The 13,481-nt window shown below is 52.3% G+C and overlaps 1 protein-coding gene across 1 annotated transcript in view; it reads right to left on the bottom strand.

Annotated features, from left to right (window-relative positions):
• Window positions 1–11,156, bottom strand: part of foxo6b (forkhead box O6 b) — a 28,973-nt gene extending 17,817 nt beyond the window's left edge. Inside the window, exon 1 of the mRNA XM_003969069.2 lies at window positions 9,855–11,156. Within this exon, the coding sequence (XP_003969118.2) occupies window positions 9,855–10,352 (498 nt within the window). The 5' untranslated portion in view covers window positions 10,353–11,156. The remainder of the gene's footprint in view (window positions 1–9,854) is intronic.
• Window positions 11,157–13,481: the final 2,325 nt, after the last annotated feature.

Raw genomic sequence — 13,481 nt, forward strand, 5'->3', positions numbered from 1 at the left:
TGCTTACTGACCTCGATTCAGATCCCCGAGCGTCCCCTGACGGGATGCTGATGTTCGGAGGCGCAGCCACACTTTCCTGTTTTTAAATGAAACACGGGGCAGATTGATCCCTGCCTGAGTGCAACTGGGTGGGATTTAAGGACCCCGAGTTGATCGCAATCATCTCGCCGCCATACACAGGAGTGTTTATTATTAGCACATGCTAATTAGCGATCGGGCGGGAGCGGCAGGAGAACGCCGAGCACATGCTAATGAAAGATTTTAAGTTATTATTTTATTGGGAAACTAGGCTACATGCAGCATCCAGAGGTGTTTCTAAATCTGTGAAGTGGCTGATTTATTTCAGAGCACCGCTGGAGTGTTTCCCTCCTCATCACAGATTGCCTAATGAGCGCATAAATACATTTAATGTCGGGAGGAAACTCTCGCCCAGGTTCGGATTAGCCATAAAAGCCGGGCGATAATCACGAAATTCCCCGCGTCGAGGCGTGAAGCTCAGACGGAGCGGGAACCATAAAAAAGGCAACAATCGGGCAAATTAGTCAAGTCCCAACGATAACCGCGGCGTCCATCTTTAATGGATCCCTCAAGCTAACCGACCCGTCGCTGCGGCAGAGGGTCAGCGGCCGGAGAGCGGTCGGGGCATCGTCTCAACGTGACGTTTCTGATCCCTTCTGGAGGGAAAAACAGGCCGGAACTTTACGAATTACTGCTGTATCGTGTGTCAGAGACGTTAGTTAGCATGTTGATGCTAATGAGTTTATCAAGCACATCCCAGGAGGTAAAAAAAAAAGCGCTTGATCGTGACTCCCCGACGGTTCCACCACAGGATCCGTCTCTTTAGGACTGAGAACGTCCTCCGTCCAGCCCGGACGTGGAAAAACAGACTTTTCCCTGCTCCAGGCAACAGAAAGCGTAACTTTGCAACACGGCGGGATTCATTTGCATGAAAATATAAGGACGCGGCGCCGAGCACTCCGTGCGCGCGCGCGTGTCCTCTGCTGCACGTACCGTGCACGTCTGGTGACATGTGAGTGAACAAATGGGCGTGATTTGTTAATGCAGATCCATCTATCTCACCGTGAGCGCTTACGCAAGCTGGCGTGTGTGCTGCATGTGTGTCACACATGCATAGCAAATATGTTGCATCGGGATGTGAGTTCATTACTGTGCGCGCGTGTGTGTGTGTGTGTGAGTGTGTGTGTGTGTGAATGGGGAGGAGGGGTGCAGCCTTTCCGCATGAGTGGGGCTGTCAGTGGGCATCAGTCAGCCAGGCAGCGACAGGCGGAGCAGATCATTAGCGGAGACGAGGAGGGGAAGGGAGAGCGAGGGTGAGGGTGAGGGAGAGGGTGAGGGAGAGAGGCGAAGGCGCGGGAGAGTGGGAGCGTGGGGGAAAGGCCCCTCTCCGCCGCCTCTTCAACATCCGTCTTGAGAGAATCGCACAGACAGGCTGCGCGGTGCTCAGTCACGCAAACGCGACGCCGCTACCGCTGCCGCGCCGCCACCGCTACCGCGCCGCCGCTCCTGCGCCTGGCCTCCCATCAGCCCCGGCAGCGTAGCTGATCAACGGCTAACCCGACGTAACCAGGACGTGGTTAACTGGCGACGAAAATCTTGCGTTTGTTCGTCAGTCTTAAGGGTCAAAGGTGACGGTTTGCGATCACCTGCGCCGGTTCCTGGCTCTGTCTTCGTTTACCTCCAGTGTTTCGGTACCCGGCTCGCCGCCCTCGCCGAGGGGAGACCTTGTTAAATCCTCTCCTCCGCTTCTGATCTGCTTTACATTTCATCGCTCGGCGACTCGGACCGTAACTCATCTTTTAGTGCCGCATCTTGTGGCGACCACCTTCCCCTCAACAACACCATTAAACAGGCAGATTAATGCCGCCATTAAATCCGCACGTCGACTTTGGTGGCGCTCGTCAAAGACGGCGCACGGGTCCGCCGCCATCAAGGATTTGATGAAGTCAGACTTTCGCCGGGATCGTAAATCACCGGTCGCGGTCCGGCGATTCATAGAGTCGAGACTGTAGCAGGTACTCAACTCAAACGGGCCAAACGGGTCCAACCCTGCAGCTCCCGTCCACGACGAAGGGACACCAAGCGAATATGGGCGGTAAAACATCGTAGTTTTCTCGTTTGGGGGAGGAGCCATCGGCTCATTTGCATAAATTGCTAAACGTATTAAAATATAAGTTAAAGTGAAAAGTCTCTCAGAGCTACAGCAGCGAAGTTATAGCCCACGGCTAAGAAGCTGAGCCGTACATTAGCTTTAAATTAGCTGCTATCAAACAGATCCAGGAAGTGTTTGATGTTAAAGAGTTTTGTAGAATTAGTTAAAAACTTTGAGAGGAATTTCCTGATTTTGCCTGCATGCTAGAATTCTACGTTTGACCCCAGAATCCCTTTTTCTGTTTGGCTGTCACGATTCTTCTTCATCCAACCTTCGTTTTCCACCCAGCGAGTGAAACAATCGGCGGTTAGCTGCTATCAGATGGTTGTTTGTGTGGGCAGCTGATCCTGGACCAGTCAGAGGTGGTCAAACGTCTCCATAAGTGAATCCACCTTCCAGGACCTTCTCTGCAGCGTGACAGCGGCGAGACGTTTGGGCGGCGTAGGAGAGAAATAACACCAGCTCCTCTTGTTGACCAAACATATTGGAGACCTTATGCTAAGCTGGGTCGCTGCCGGCCGCCGCTGAAATATTGCCCTCATAAAACCCAGCTGCGCTTTTATTTCCTCTCAAAAGCAGAACCGCGACGTTCCGCGGTCGCTCTCCATCGCCGGGATCCGACCGAACGCGGACCGGCGAGGATTTGGGGCCCCGATGGAGCGCAGCGGCGAGCGTCAGCGACTTCCTCTCCTTCACGTGAGGCCGATTTGGAATGTGGAGGGAGGAACACGGGGGGGGGGCGGGAGACAGAAGGAGCCCCCAGATCAGTACGCCGGCCTCGGCACTCACACGGGGGGAATGCTAAACGCCGGCCTCTGAATCCTGACCTATTTTCATCAAACTGACACAGAAATCCACCAGGAGGCCGTGTTACGCCGCTAACCTCCGCCCGCCGCCCCAAACCGCCATAAAGACGCCCTGACCTGCGCGCCGTCACGGCGCCGCGCCTCGCCGCGGTTTCAGCCACTTTAACGGTGTTTGGATAATAAAACGGCCCCGATAGTAAAACCTCGCGCGCGGCGCTTGAAGAGCTTTTATTGTAATTTGTCCAGATCCGTCGTTGGACTGATGAATATTCATCAGCTGGAAACGCTCCCGGCTGACCTCGCCACGCTCACAATAGACGCATTCTTCTTTGTCTGCGCTCATCTCCACGCCGTTAACGGACACCTTCCCCGGCGTCGCTTGAGTTCAGCCGACGAACCGACGCCATCCGGCTCGTAAGGCGCCGGGAGGACGCTCATTTCGCTTTGATCAGCTAAGATCAAAGCACCTTCAGGAAGACTGTTAACGAAAACAGATTCAATTCCGGGCAAATGAACGTGACTTGATTGATGCGGAACGCCACCGAACACGACTGAACCACGCCGAGAACAAAAGGCAATAAAGGTGATTGATCGCGCGGCGAGATGATGGACGGTAGCTTCCCGGCGTGACCATCAATCCCATTAAGTATCTGTTGAAATTCCAACATTCCCACTTGCCATCGTTGAGCTCCCAGCATGACAACGTTTGCGCGTGCACGTTTAAGGCGGATCACTTTATTAGCTCGGCTCCTGACCTCCAGAGAAGCGACCCGCGGCGGCTAATCGGCGGATTGATCCAGTCCTTTGTCGCAAACCCGACGATGTGTCCCGCTAAATGATTCCCAGTAGATTCAGTGTGACGTGGTTCTCCGGCCGTGACAGTTTAAGCTCCGCCCCTGCACTAATCAGGGCCAGGACTCCCACTGCTGGCCTCCAAGACTCCGGGGGTGAATTTGGGCAGTTTATCAGCACCTGTGGGTGATCTGTGTTGCGATCCAGTAGAATCTGAAGGAACCCCAGCGCCTCTTCCCCCCCCCCCCCCCCTCCTCTCACCCCTGCACAAGATCCGGGGAGGCCGCGGCGGGGTCACCCGGCGCTGTGGCGAGAGGTTGGCTCTCCTGAGGCATTAATCACCGAGCCGCTGTCCTCCACCTGATTACCTCCCATCCATCTCCGTGAGCCGAGCACTCCGACAGGAGAAAGCCCTCGTGAAGATCTGATTAAAAATGTAAGTGGCTCATAATAGCAGCGCACGCCGTCCTCGCCGTCGATACCGCCGGTCGCACGCGCTGAGAGGGATCCATCCGCTCGCTCCTTTCCAAAGGCCTGTTCACCTGCTATAGGTGCACGCTCGTGTGTGTGTGTGTGTGTGTGTGTGTGTGTGTGTGTGTGTCTGCAGCTGCAGACGGGGGGGGGGGGCTCTGAGAGCGTCTGAGAGGCACATCCTGCCTGCAATTAAGGTGGAATCAGAGAGAGATCTGCGCTGCCTTGATAATGAGCCTCATCTGAATTATTAACTAGAGCTGTACCCCCCGGACCTGGACTCCCATCAGGCCCCGCTGCAACAACAAGAGCAGATGCACGCACAAACACACACACACACACGCAATCTTCAGATCCATCCCAACCACTATCAAACCCTTTTTAGTGCAGCTCAAAATCTAATCCCACTTGCAAGAAAAAAAAAAAAAAAAAAAGAAAGAAATCGGGGCAACACATTACTTGAAGTGGTCCTCATAAGGCATTATAAGGCATCAAAAGCCCATTATAAATAAACACAGAGTGAGTGGTGATGATTTATTCAAACTGGTGCCTCGTATAATAACTACAATATGCAGAAAGTTGCTGGGTTGAATACTTCATGAAGCTATTGTGTCGTTAATCACATTAAAATTTAGTGCCATCTGAGATGCATGATTACATTAGAGCGTTTTCCCTCCGTTTCCAGTGGGATCGCAATCCGTCTTTCCCTGCTTTGGCCTGATGGATCGGCGGCGGCGGCGGCGTGTTTTTCAAAAGTAGCGACGGGAAACTTTGAAAGTTTCGCCAGACTCCGGAAGTGGCTTTACAGGTAGCCGAGCTGCTCGCCAGTGAGAATCGGAAACTTTTGCCAAAGTCGCTGGCTTGTTTTCGTCTTTTCTGACACGAAAACGTGGCAACCAGACGTTTCCTGACCCGCTGCTGGGATTGGGGACCGGATTTCCTGGTTCCTCCATGTTTCCTCCTGAAACTGCGAGGCCCCGCCCCCTCTCCCGGTGCAGCATCCCTGGGTCAGGGACTCTGTCTTCTCTCCAGTTCCAGCACTTCCTCTCTGGGGTGATAACAACGAGGGTGCGGCGGCGCTGAGCGCTCGCCGTTCAGTCAACGCCAGGCCGGCCGGCACGAGGACCCTCTGAGCCCGATGCTCCTCTGTCTCGGAGGGCATCGAAGATGCTATCAGGGGCCGCCGCCGTCGCCATCCTTCCTCTTTCGATCTGAACCCAATTTAAAACATGGAAAAAAGGCACACAGAACCGCGTTGCTCTCCTCTGCAACAGCGTCTTTGTGTCCGGCGAGCGAGACCTCGGCAGAACAAGGCGACGGCGGTCGTACTTTACATAAGAGTGCATTAGCGCGCATTAGCAGCACGTTAGCAGACGAGGTAAAGATCCTCTCTTTCTCTGTGGAAGCGGAGATAAAGAAAGGTGAACTCTCTCCATTTGGACTCCTGAAAGCGTTGACCTGAAAGGTCCTCACAAGTATAAACATCTGCTGTTCTCATCCATCAGTTCTTCGGTGTGTTGGTGGGATGCTGGGAAATGGGAACTCTTAAATTACGGGATGGTTCCGGATAAAAGGACACATCCAGGAATTATTATTGCAGGAATCCATTCTCCATCCATTCAATGTGGATGAAACGTACATTAACTTAATTAATCTCTATGAAATATAATCCTGCTAATAAGGCCATAAATACAAGTGCCTGGAGCTGGTCTGGGACCAGATCCCTGGAGAACCTGGGAGGGGGTGAGAGGAGGATCTTGACTAAAACTTCGGGAACGTTGCAGCTAAACTCCACCTTCTGCAGAAATCAAGCAGATTCGACTTGGCGTCTGCTTCTAACCGCAGCGAGAAGTGGAAAAACAATCCCAGCAAAGTGCGGCGAAATCCTAATTTAGCCATCATCGATCATTTAGGGAGCGCTGAAAGACCGAAGGAGAGAGGAGCTGGGAACATATGGCAGACGCGGATGTAAACAATCTACTGTACATCCGAAATGAGCCTCCAGATCATCCGACGCGAGGCCTCCTTCTCTTCATCAGGACTGCGCGGGTCTGGGTCCAGTAACAGAACTCTATTGTCTGCAGCTGTGCCGGGATTATGCATCACTCTGGCAGACGTCTGCGAGGACACTTGGCTCCAAACGCATCCAAATGTTTCCCAGAATGCCGCATTCATGGACAATTACACAGTCGGATAAAAATAACTTCAGACCAAGATACAAGAAGTGAAGCTGGAGCGTCTCCACCCAGATGAAACAGAAGTTCTCAGCCACCCCAGAACTCTGGGACACCCACCACTAGGGGTCTCCAAAACTCCTCCAGCTTCTCTGTGGCTCCAAATAAACGAGCTGTTCCGTTTATTCTGCGGAACTTGAATCCATTGTTTCACATTTTGTGGCCAAGATAATGAAAGCAAATGTAATTTAAACACTCCAACACAGTTCAAGATGACTATTTTAACCGTTGCGAACACCCACAAGGACGGAAGGAGGATAAATAAGGACAAAAGCCTGCTGGATGTTCAGTTGGACACAGGTTACAAAATGTCTAATTGATCCTCGCGTGTATTGAGCTTGTTTTTCCAGATGCTCATTATATCACAGATTACAACAGCCAAACGCCCACGACTTGCCTTTAATGTGCCGCAGCTCCATCCAGCCTTCAGGTGGAGCTCCCACCTGTGTGCACGCTGGTGGAACCGTGCACGGCGCAGCCTGCAGACACACAGGCCGCGGCTCCGCACATCCATTCCCACGCAGAGCCACTTGCCAACCTAACATAACGGCATGCACAGTGTGTGTGTGTGTGTGTAACAGCGTAGACCCCCCCCCCCCCCCCACCAGCACCACAACACCTACAGGAGTGAACTCCCAAACGTAGCCTCCCACCTCAGACGCAAAAACAAACACGACCCGAACACTTGACCACAATTATCCCGCCGCAGTCAGAGGAACCCGTACGGTCATCACGCTAACCGGTCAGACGCTTAAGCAACAGCGTGTGTGTGTGTGTGTGTGTGTCCGTGTGTGTGTGTGTGTGTGTGTGTTGGGAGAGAGAGAGAGAGAAGAGAAATCTTTCTGTCAACGCCACATGAGAAATATCTGAATTCCAATACACCTGCATGACACCAGAACATTGTGTGCGTGTGTGTGACAGCGTGTGTGCGTGTGTGTGTGTGTGCGTGCGTGTGAGAGAGTGTGAGTGTGTTATTAAGAGGAGAGGCTGGCGGCCCAGATGAAGACAAAGAGCCCAGCGGCTGAACTGAGCAGCAGCTCTCAGACAGGATTACACAACAGCTCTTAAAGACTGCTTTTAATAGCAAGACTCCGGCTGGATCTTATTTCCCCCCCCCCATCCCTACCCCCCCATCCAACCACCCACCCATCCACACATGCTCCATCCCCACTCCGGCTCCCCCTTTTCCAGATCGAGCGGAGGAATGTGCGAGCCAGCGTCCATATTGCAGCGATTCTGCGCCTCCACGTTTCAAATCTCATTAAACTGGCTGCCAACTGTTACAGTCCAACATGTGTGCGTCTCCTCTCCGTCGCCGGGACTTGAATCCAGCTCTTTTCTGCCGCTCTCGGGCCAGACCACCCAATCAAAACTTCCACGCCAGCGCTGGGCGGCACGAGGGAGCTTTAATCTGCCACCGAGGACAAAGACGCCGAATCCTTTGCTCAAGAACTCGTCCCCCATAAACGCTGCTGTCCAATAGACTCAATATATGAGCCTCTTTCGTGTCTTTGATCATTTCCAACATTTACGGAGGTTAGCGTGGAGGCTAATGGACACGGTCCCAACAAACATGGGCGACTTTTCCACCAAAAGGAGTCTGAAGAGGGTCGTCAACGGTTGTTCCAAACTTGTTTAGCCTAAATAATGAAATAGAGGTTTGAGAGTTTGATTTGTGTTTGTGTTGATGTTGTCGTTACAGGCGAAAGAGAGGGAGAGATGGCGGAACCTGTCGGAAACCGCTGACCTCCACACCTTCGCTCTAAACACCGTGATGTCACGTGACGTCTTAACCACAGGTTGAAAGCGGACTGTGGCATTATGGGAGATGTAGTTGCAGCCGCAACACCAATAACTAAGAAACAAACTCCAACCCAAGAGGTCAGGGGTCACTTTGACACTGACAAATAGACCTTTATTGTGAAAGGGTGTGACACGACACACCAGAGTCCCACCAAGTGCGGTCTGACACTCACAAAAGTCCTAAAACTCTTGATGAAAAGCAGAAGATTGTTGGCGTTATCTCAGCCTCTGGTGGTTTAAACAGAATGTTTTGCAGCCTCTGGATCCCGAGCCATCAGGAGGTGATTATCTCTCCGCGCTGATGAAATTCCCTGATCCCGATCAGGATCGCCGCCGATATTTACTGGGATCAAGAACCACGTCTGGCAAGGCCATCACGCCCGCCGGTCCGGTTTTGACCAAAGGCCGCGACAATTCCAACCACAACCGACAAAGACAAATAGACCTGTTATGGTGGAAGCGCTAAAAATAGAGGCGATATCTTGTCAACATGATTCCCCAACATGAGCGGAAAGTAAAATCCTAAATCGCTGTCGTGACTCCAGAAGCTCTGGGAGAGTTTTTAAGGTTTCTGCTCAGCTCCCAGTGAGAATAAAAGATTCTTTGAGGTCCCCATTTACACCAGCGGGCTCCTCACAGCAGAGAATACCTGATTTCTTCTGTATTCCCTATAATAACTGCTCTAATTATGCAGTTGATGCAGCCGTAGAATGTAACTAACAGCAGAGTTCAGAATGTAGGTAGAAATGGCTAAAGTGCTATTTTAAAACGCGGCGGATTTAGATGTGATTTGTCTTCTCTTAATTGCCCAAATGTCAAAACATTCCGGGCTGAAGTTTGTAGGACACAAAGGAGAGCGTGGGGAGAGGCTGCAACAAAAGGCCATTAATCCGCACAAAGAAAGGGTGGTGAAACCTAAGAAGATTACAGAGACCAATCTATTAGATTAACCTCATATTCATTTACATTTAAGGGATAATCTGCGGTTACATCTGCTTGCTGTGACACCCGAATGTCATCATCTCTTGTTATTGTGCCTCTTAAATCCCCCCCGTCCTGTGCCATGCTCTCGCAAAGCCCGTGCGTAATTCGACGTGCGCGCACCGGAGAGCAAACGGGGGCGGAGTGCCTCCGAATGGTTTATCCCGGGCCCCCAGCATGGGTGCCGCTCCACACGGCACCGGAGACAGCCTCTGTCCCCCGTCTGACCTGATAAGCAGAGGAATTGGGCTGCGCAGCAGATGCCTCGCCGATGCGTCACGGCGGCGCGTAATGGTGGCCTCTCCAAATGGAAGCGTGATAAGAGTGGGTCCCAGCGTGACTGGGGTCCAATCCCTAAACGCGATGAACTCGGCGAACCCTCAGCCAAACATCTTAACCGCCCCTTCCCACACACTGTAGCGTGGCGTGACGCGAGGACGCACCGCGGACATAAATTGCCGTGACCAGGGGTCAATTATGTGGCTTTCAAATATGCAGAGAGTCTGCGGACGCAGAGGGAGCCTAAATATAGTGCAGCTGCTTCTCCAGTATGAAACCATCAGCGTGCGGTGTCAGAATTCTTTCATGTGGCCTTACCTTCCATCCTGCTGAACTGTTGCTGTCGCCTTTATCCTTGAAATAAGGAACAAAGCGAACCATCCAGTCATAAATCTGGGAGAGGGTGAGTCTCTTCTCCGGGGCGCTCTCGATGGCGCGGGTTATCAGGTCTGCATAAGACAGGTTCCCCCACGCGTTCCGCCTGGAGGACTTGGCTTTGCGCAGCTGGCCGGCCACGTCGAGGGCAGCCCCGGACATGCAGGCGGGGGCGGCCACGATGGGAGCCGGGGCGCCGGCTGGATGCGTGATCTCCGCCGGCGCGCCGCCCTTCCTCTCGGCCCGGCATGCGGGCACGTTGTACTGCTCCACTTTGACCGACGCCAGGGCCAGCCCTCGGCTCGCCTCTTCTCCCGTGGAGAAATCCTCCGGACACGGCAGCGGCCAGGTGCACGAACGCGACCGACTGTGGGGCTCAAATTCCGAATCGATATCAACCTGATGCGCGTCCATGCCGCCGTTCTTCATCATCATCAGCATGCTGCTATCCCGGCTGAATCTATGTCAAGCCCGGGCAAGGTCACTACAGCAACAAAAGCCTGTCAAATTTCTGACAGAGAGTTGGGGTTTTTTTTTAAAAAAAGAAAATGCTCCCAAACTGGTCCTTTGTAAAGAGCGAGTGGGCCAAACGCGTGTTGTCTGACAGAGATGCTCAGCAGCGGAGGGGGGAAATTATCATTCTCCTCAGCGCAACAATGTGGCATCACATCAGGACAGATGAAGGTGTATCCGCGGCATCGCCAGCACCATCTGCCTCTCTCCCATCTCCTGTGCACAGCCGCGGCCGCCGCTCACGCATCCACCCTGAGAGGAAGACTCCGGCTGCAGCAACAGTTGATCCTGATGAGGTCCGGCGCAGCTCGAAAGGAACCAAACTCCCCCAGAACCGCTGACTTCACAGCACGAACCCGCGGCTTCGGCCGCCTGCGCCTTCGTTGCGAGAGCTCAATCAGCAATTAGACTCCATCAGAAAGACAAACCGGGCTCTGGGTGAAGCGTTCACACGCAGCCGTGGATTCCCAGACGAGGAGCGGGGAGAGCAAAAAAAGAGCGAAATAAAAAAGCCCCGGCGCGTTTGGTCGGGAGCATCCTCCGCGTCTCCGCCGCACGCTCGCTTTGGCGGATCTTTCTACCTTTCTGTCCCGCAGTTTCACGTCCGTGGGTCACATGGGTGCTCCGATCTGCCCGAGCGCGTCTCCGAAGGCTTCCAGACATTTAACTGAAGCCCGGAATAAAGTGGCAGAAGTGCTGCTGCCATATAATTGGACGCGGCGCGGATCAAGTCACTCCCTCCAGAACAGGTTTCCAGAGAGGAGGAGGAGTGTGCGCGCGTGTGCGTGCGTATTTGTGAGTGTACGCGCGCGCGTCCTCTCATTTCAAGGCTTTCTTTTATATTTAATAACGTTTCATATCCCGCATCAGCAGTAAATTTCAATTCGATTACGGCAGATTAACGATCAATATTAACTTTATCTCCGTTTTGAGCTAATTAACAGAAAGTTATTGATTAAACCCTTAAAAATTAATTGCCGCTGATAAAATTACTTCTAATCGACACCATTTCACGGAAAACATCCCGACGCTGCCTGCACCTTTGACCCCTTTGGGGGCGTGGCCACCCACAGCCTGCTGGCGTTTTACCTCACTTGTGGGGACCTGATGGGATTTAGCAGCTTTGGTTTCACAACTTTGAGAGTAAAGTTTGAAAAAATATCTTTCTAAAAATAATCTGGATGACCTTTAACAGCTCTGAGAGGCTGGAACACAGCCGGGACAGGGTGATGGTGGGTCGAACACACACACGCACACACACGCACACACACGCACACACACACACCCTGATCACCTTTAGTTGCCATTGTCATGGTCACATACAAGGCCAGATGGGACTTTATGGAACTTTTTTACTTTATAATGTGTGTTACTACTGACTCCTGTGTGTTATTACTGACTCCTGTGTGTTATTACTGACTCCTGTGTGTTATTACTGACTGCTGTGTGTTATAACTGACTCCTGTGTGTTATTACTGACTGCTGTGTGTTATAACTGACTCCTGTGTGTTATTACTGACTCCTGTGTGTTATTACTGACTCCTGTGTGTTATAACTGACTCCTGTGTGTTACTACTGACTCCTGTGTGTTACTACTGACTCCTGTGTGTTATAACTGACTCCTGTGTGTTATAACTGACTCCTGTGTGTTATTACTGACTCCTGTGTGTTATAACTGACTCCTGTGTGTTATAACTGACACCTGTGTGTTATTACTGACGCCTGTGTGTTATAACTGACTCCTATGTGTTATTACTGACTCCTGTGTGTTATAACTAAATGAAAATCGCCCTGTCGCTCTGGTGTCTTTGTCTGTTGCGGCTTCTTTATGAAGATAATTATGGGATGCATTGGCGTTCGTCTTATCTGACATTTTAATGGGAAAATATCGCAGCCGGCACGTTTGGTTTTGACATCGTCAGGAGCGTCACTTTCTTTGGTGGTTGTGAAGGGCTCCTTCAATAGCGGCTGTGTCTGGATCTCCCTCGGCCCCCCCCCCAACGCCCCCCAACGCCCCCCCAACACTGACAGAGGCCGCCGCTCGCTGACAGCTGGTTGTCACTGACAACCGTAACCCCAAATGCACCTAAATGGAATGCTTTCATGAGGCCTAAATAGGCCCATCAACAAGGCGAGAGAGAGAGTGTGTGTGTGTGTGTGTGTGTGTGTGTGTGTGTGTGTGTGTGTGTGTGTGTGTGTGTGTGTGTGTGTGATGCTGTAAATGGGACCACGCAGGGGGAAAATTCAAAACACATGGCTCTGTGGTTGGGGAGGAGGTTTTTTTCTTCTCCGCAGAGAAGTTCTAACAGGAATTCGGAGTGACTCCTCTCATATGGAATGAAAACAGGGAGGCGGAGCCAGCAGGCCGGCTGTTGGGCTGTTGGTCCTCGCAGGTGATGCGGCGCCGCGGCGTAAACACGTGAGTCACAGGGCCGGACGCGGGACGCAACAGCCTCGTGAGGGAGGGGGGGGTCAGAGGCACCGAGGCCCTGCAGAGAAGCTGGTTTCTGCAACAACTCGTCAGAATTATCTTCCCTCTGTTGTCGCATCCAATATTGAAGCTCGCCGTCTGAACGCTGCTCCGCTCGCGCAGGAACCAGAGGCGAAAGTCAACGTCGTCACCCAAACAAGAAAAAAAATTTAAAAATCCGGTTTTTCCCCTCACAAAACGGCGGCGTTTTGCAAAACAAACACTGCTGCCATGATGTTGTCAATCTTCTGTGCTGCCCTGGGGTTTGTTAGCCTAGCTTAGCTTAGCACAACAACTGGAAGTGCTGCCAGCTCATTCTAACAGATACTTGTTTACCTGAGGGACTGAAAAGGGAAGAAAGCCGCTGAGAAACAGAAATACGGGGCGACGCTCCAGTGCTTCAGCTGAAGCAACGGGCGGCGACCACGACCCCGACCACGACCCCGACCCCAGTTTGTGGAGGCGCGTCGCATGTTTGCCAGTCCAAGCCAGGATCGGCCAGTTTAAAAACAACACCAGTCATCAGCTTCTATTTCTAGCTACACAACACAATGACGAGCGTGTTGACCGGCAGCCGGGAGACGAAT

This window comes from Takifugu rubripes, chromosome 12 (genome assembly GCF_901000725.2).
Source record: "Takifugu rubripes chromosome 12, fTakRub1.2, whole genome shotgun sequence".
Taxonomy (NCBI): Eukaryota; Metazoa; Chordata; class Actinopteri; order Tetraodontiformes; family Tetraodontidae; genus Takifugu; species Takifugu rubripes.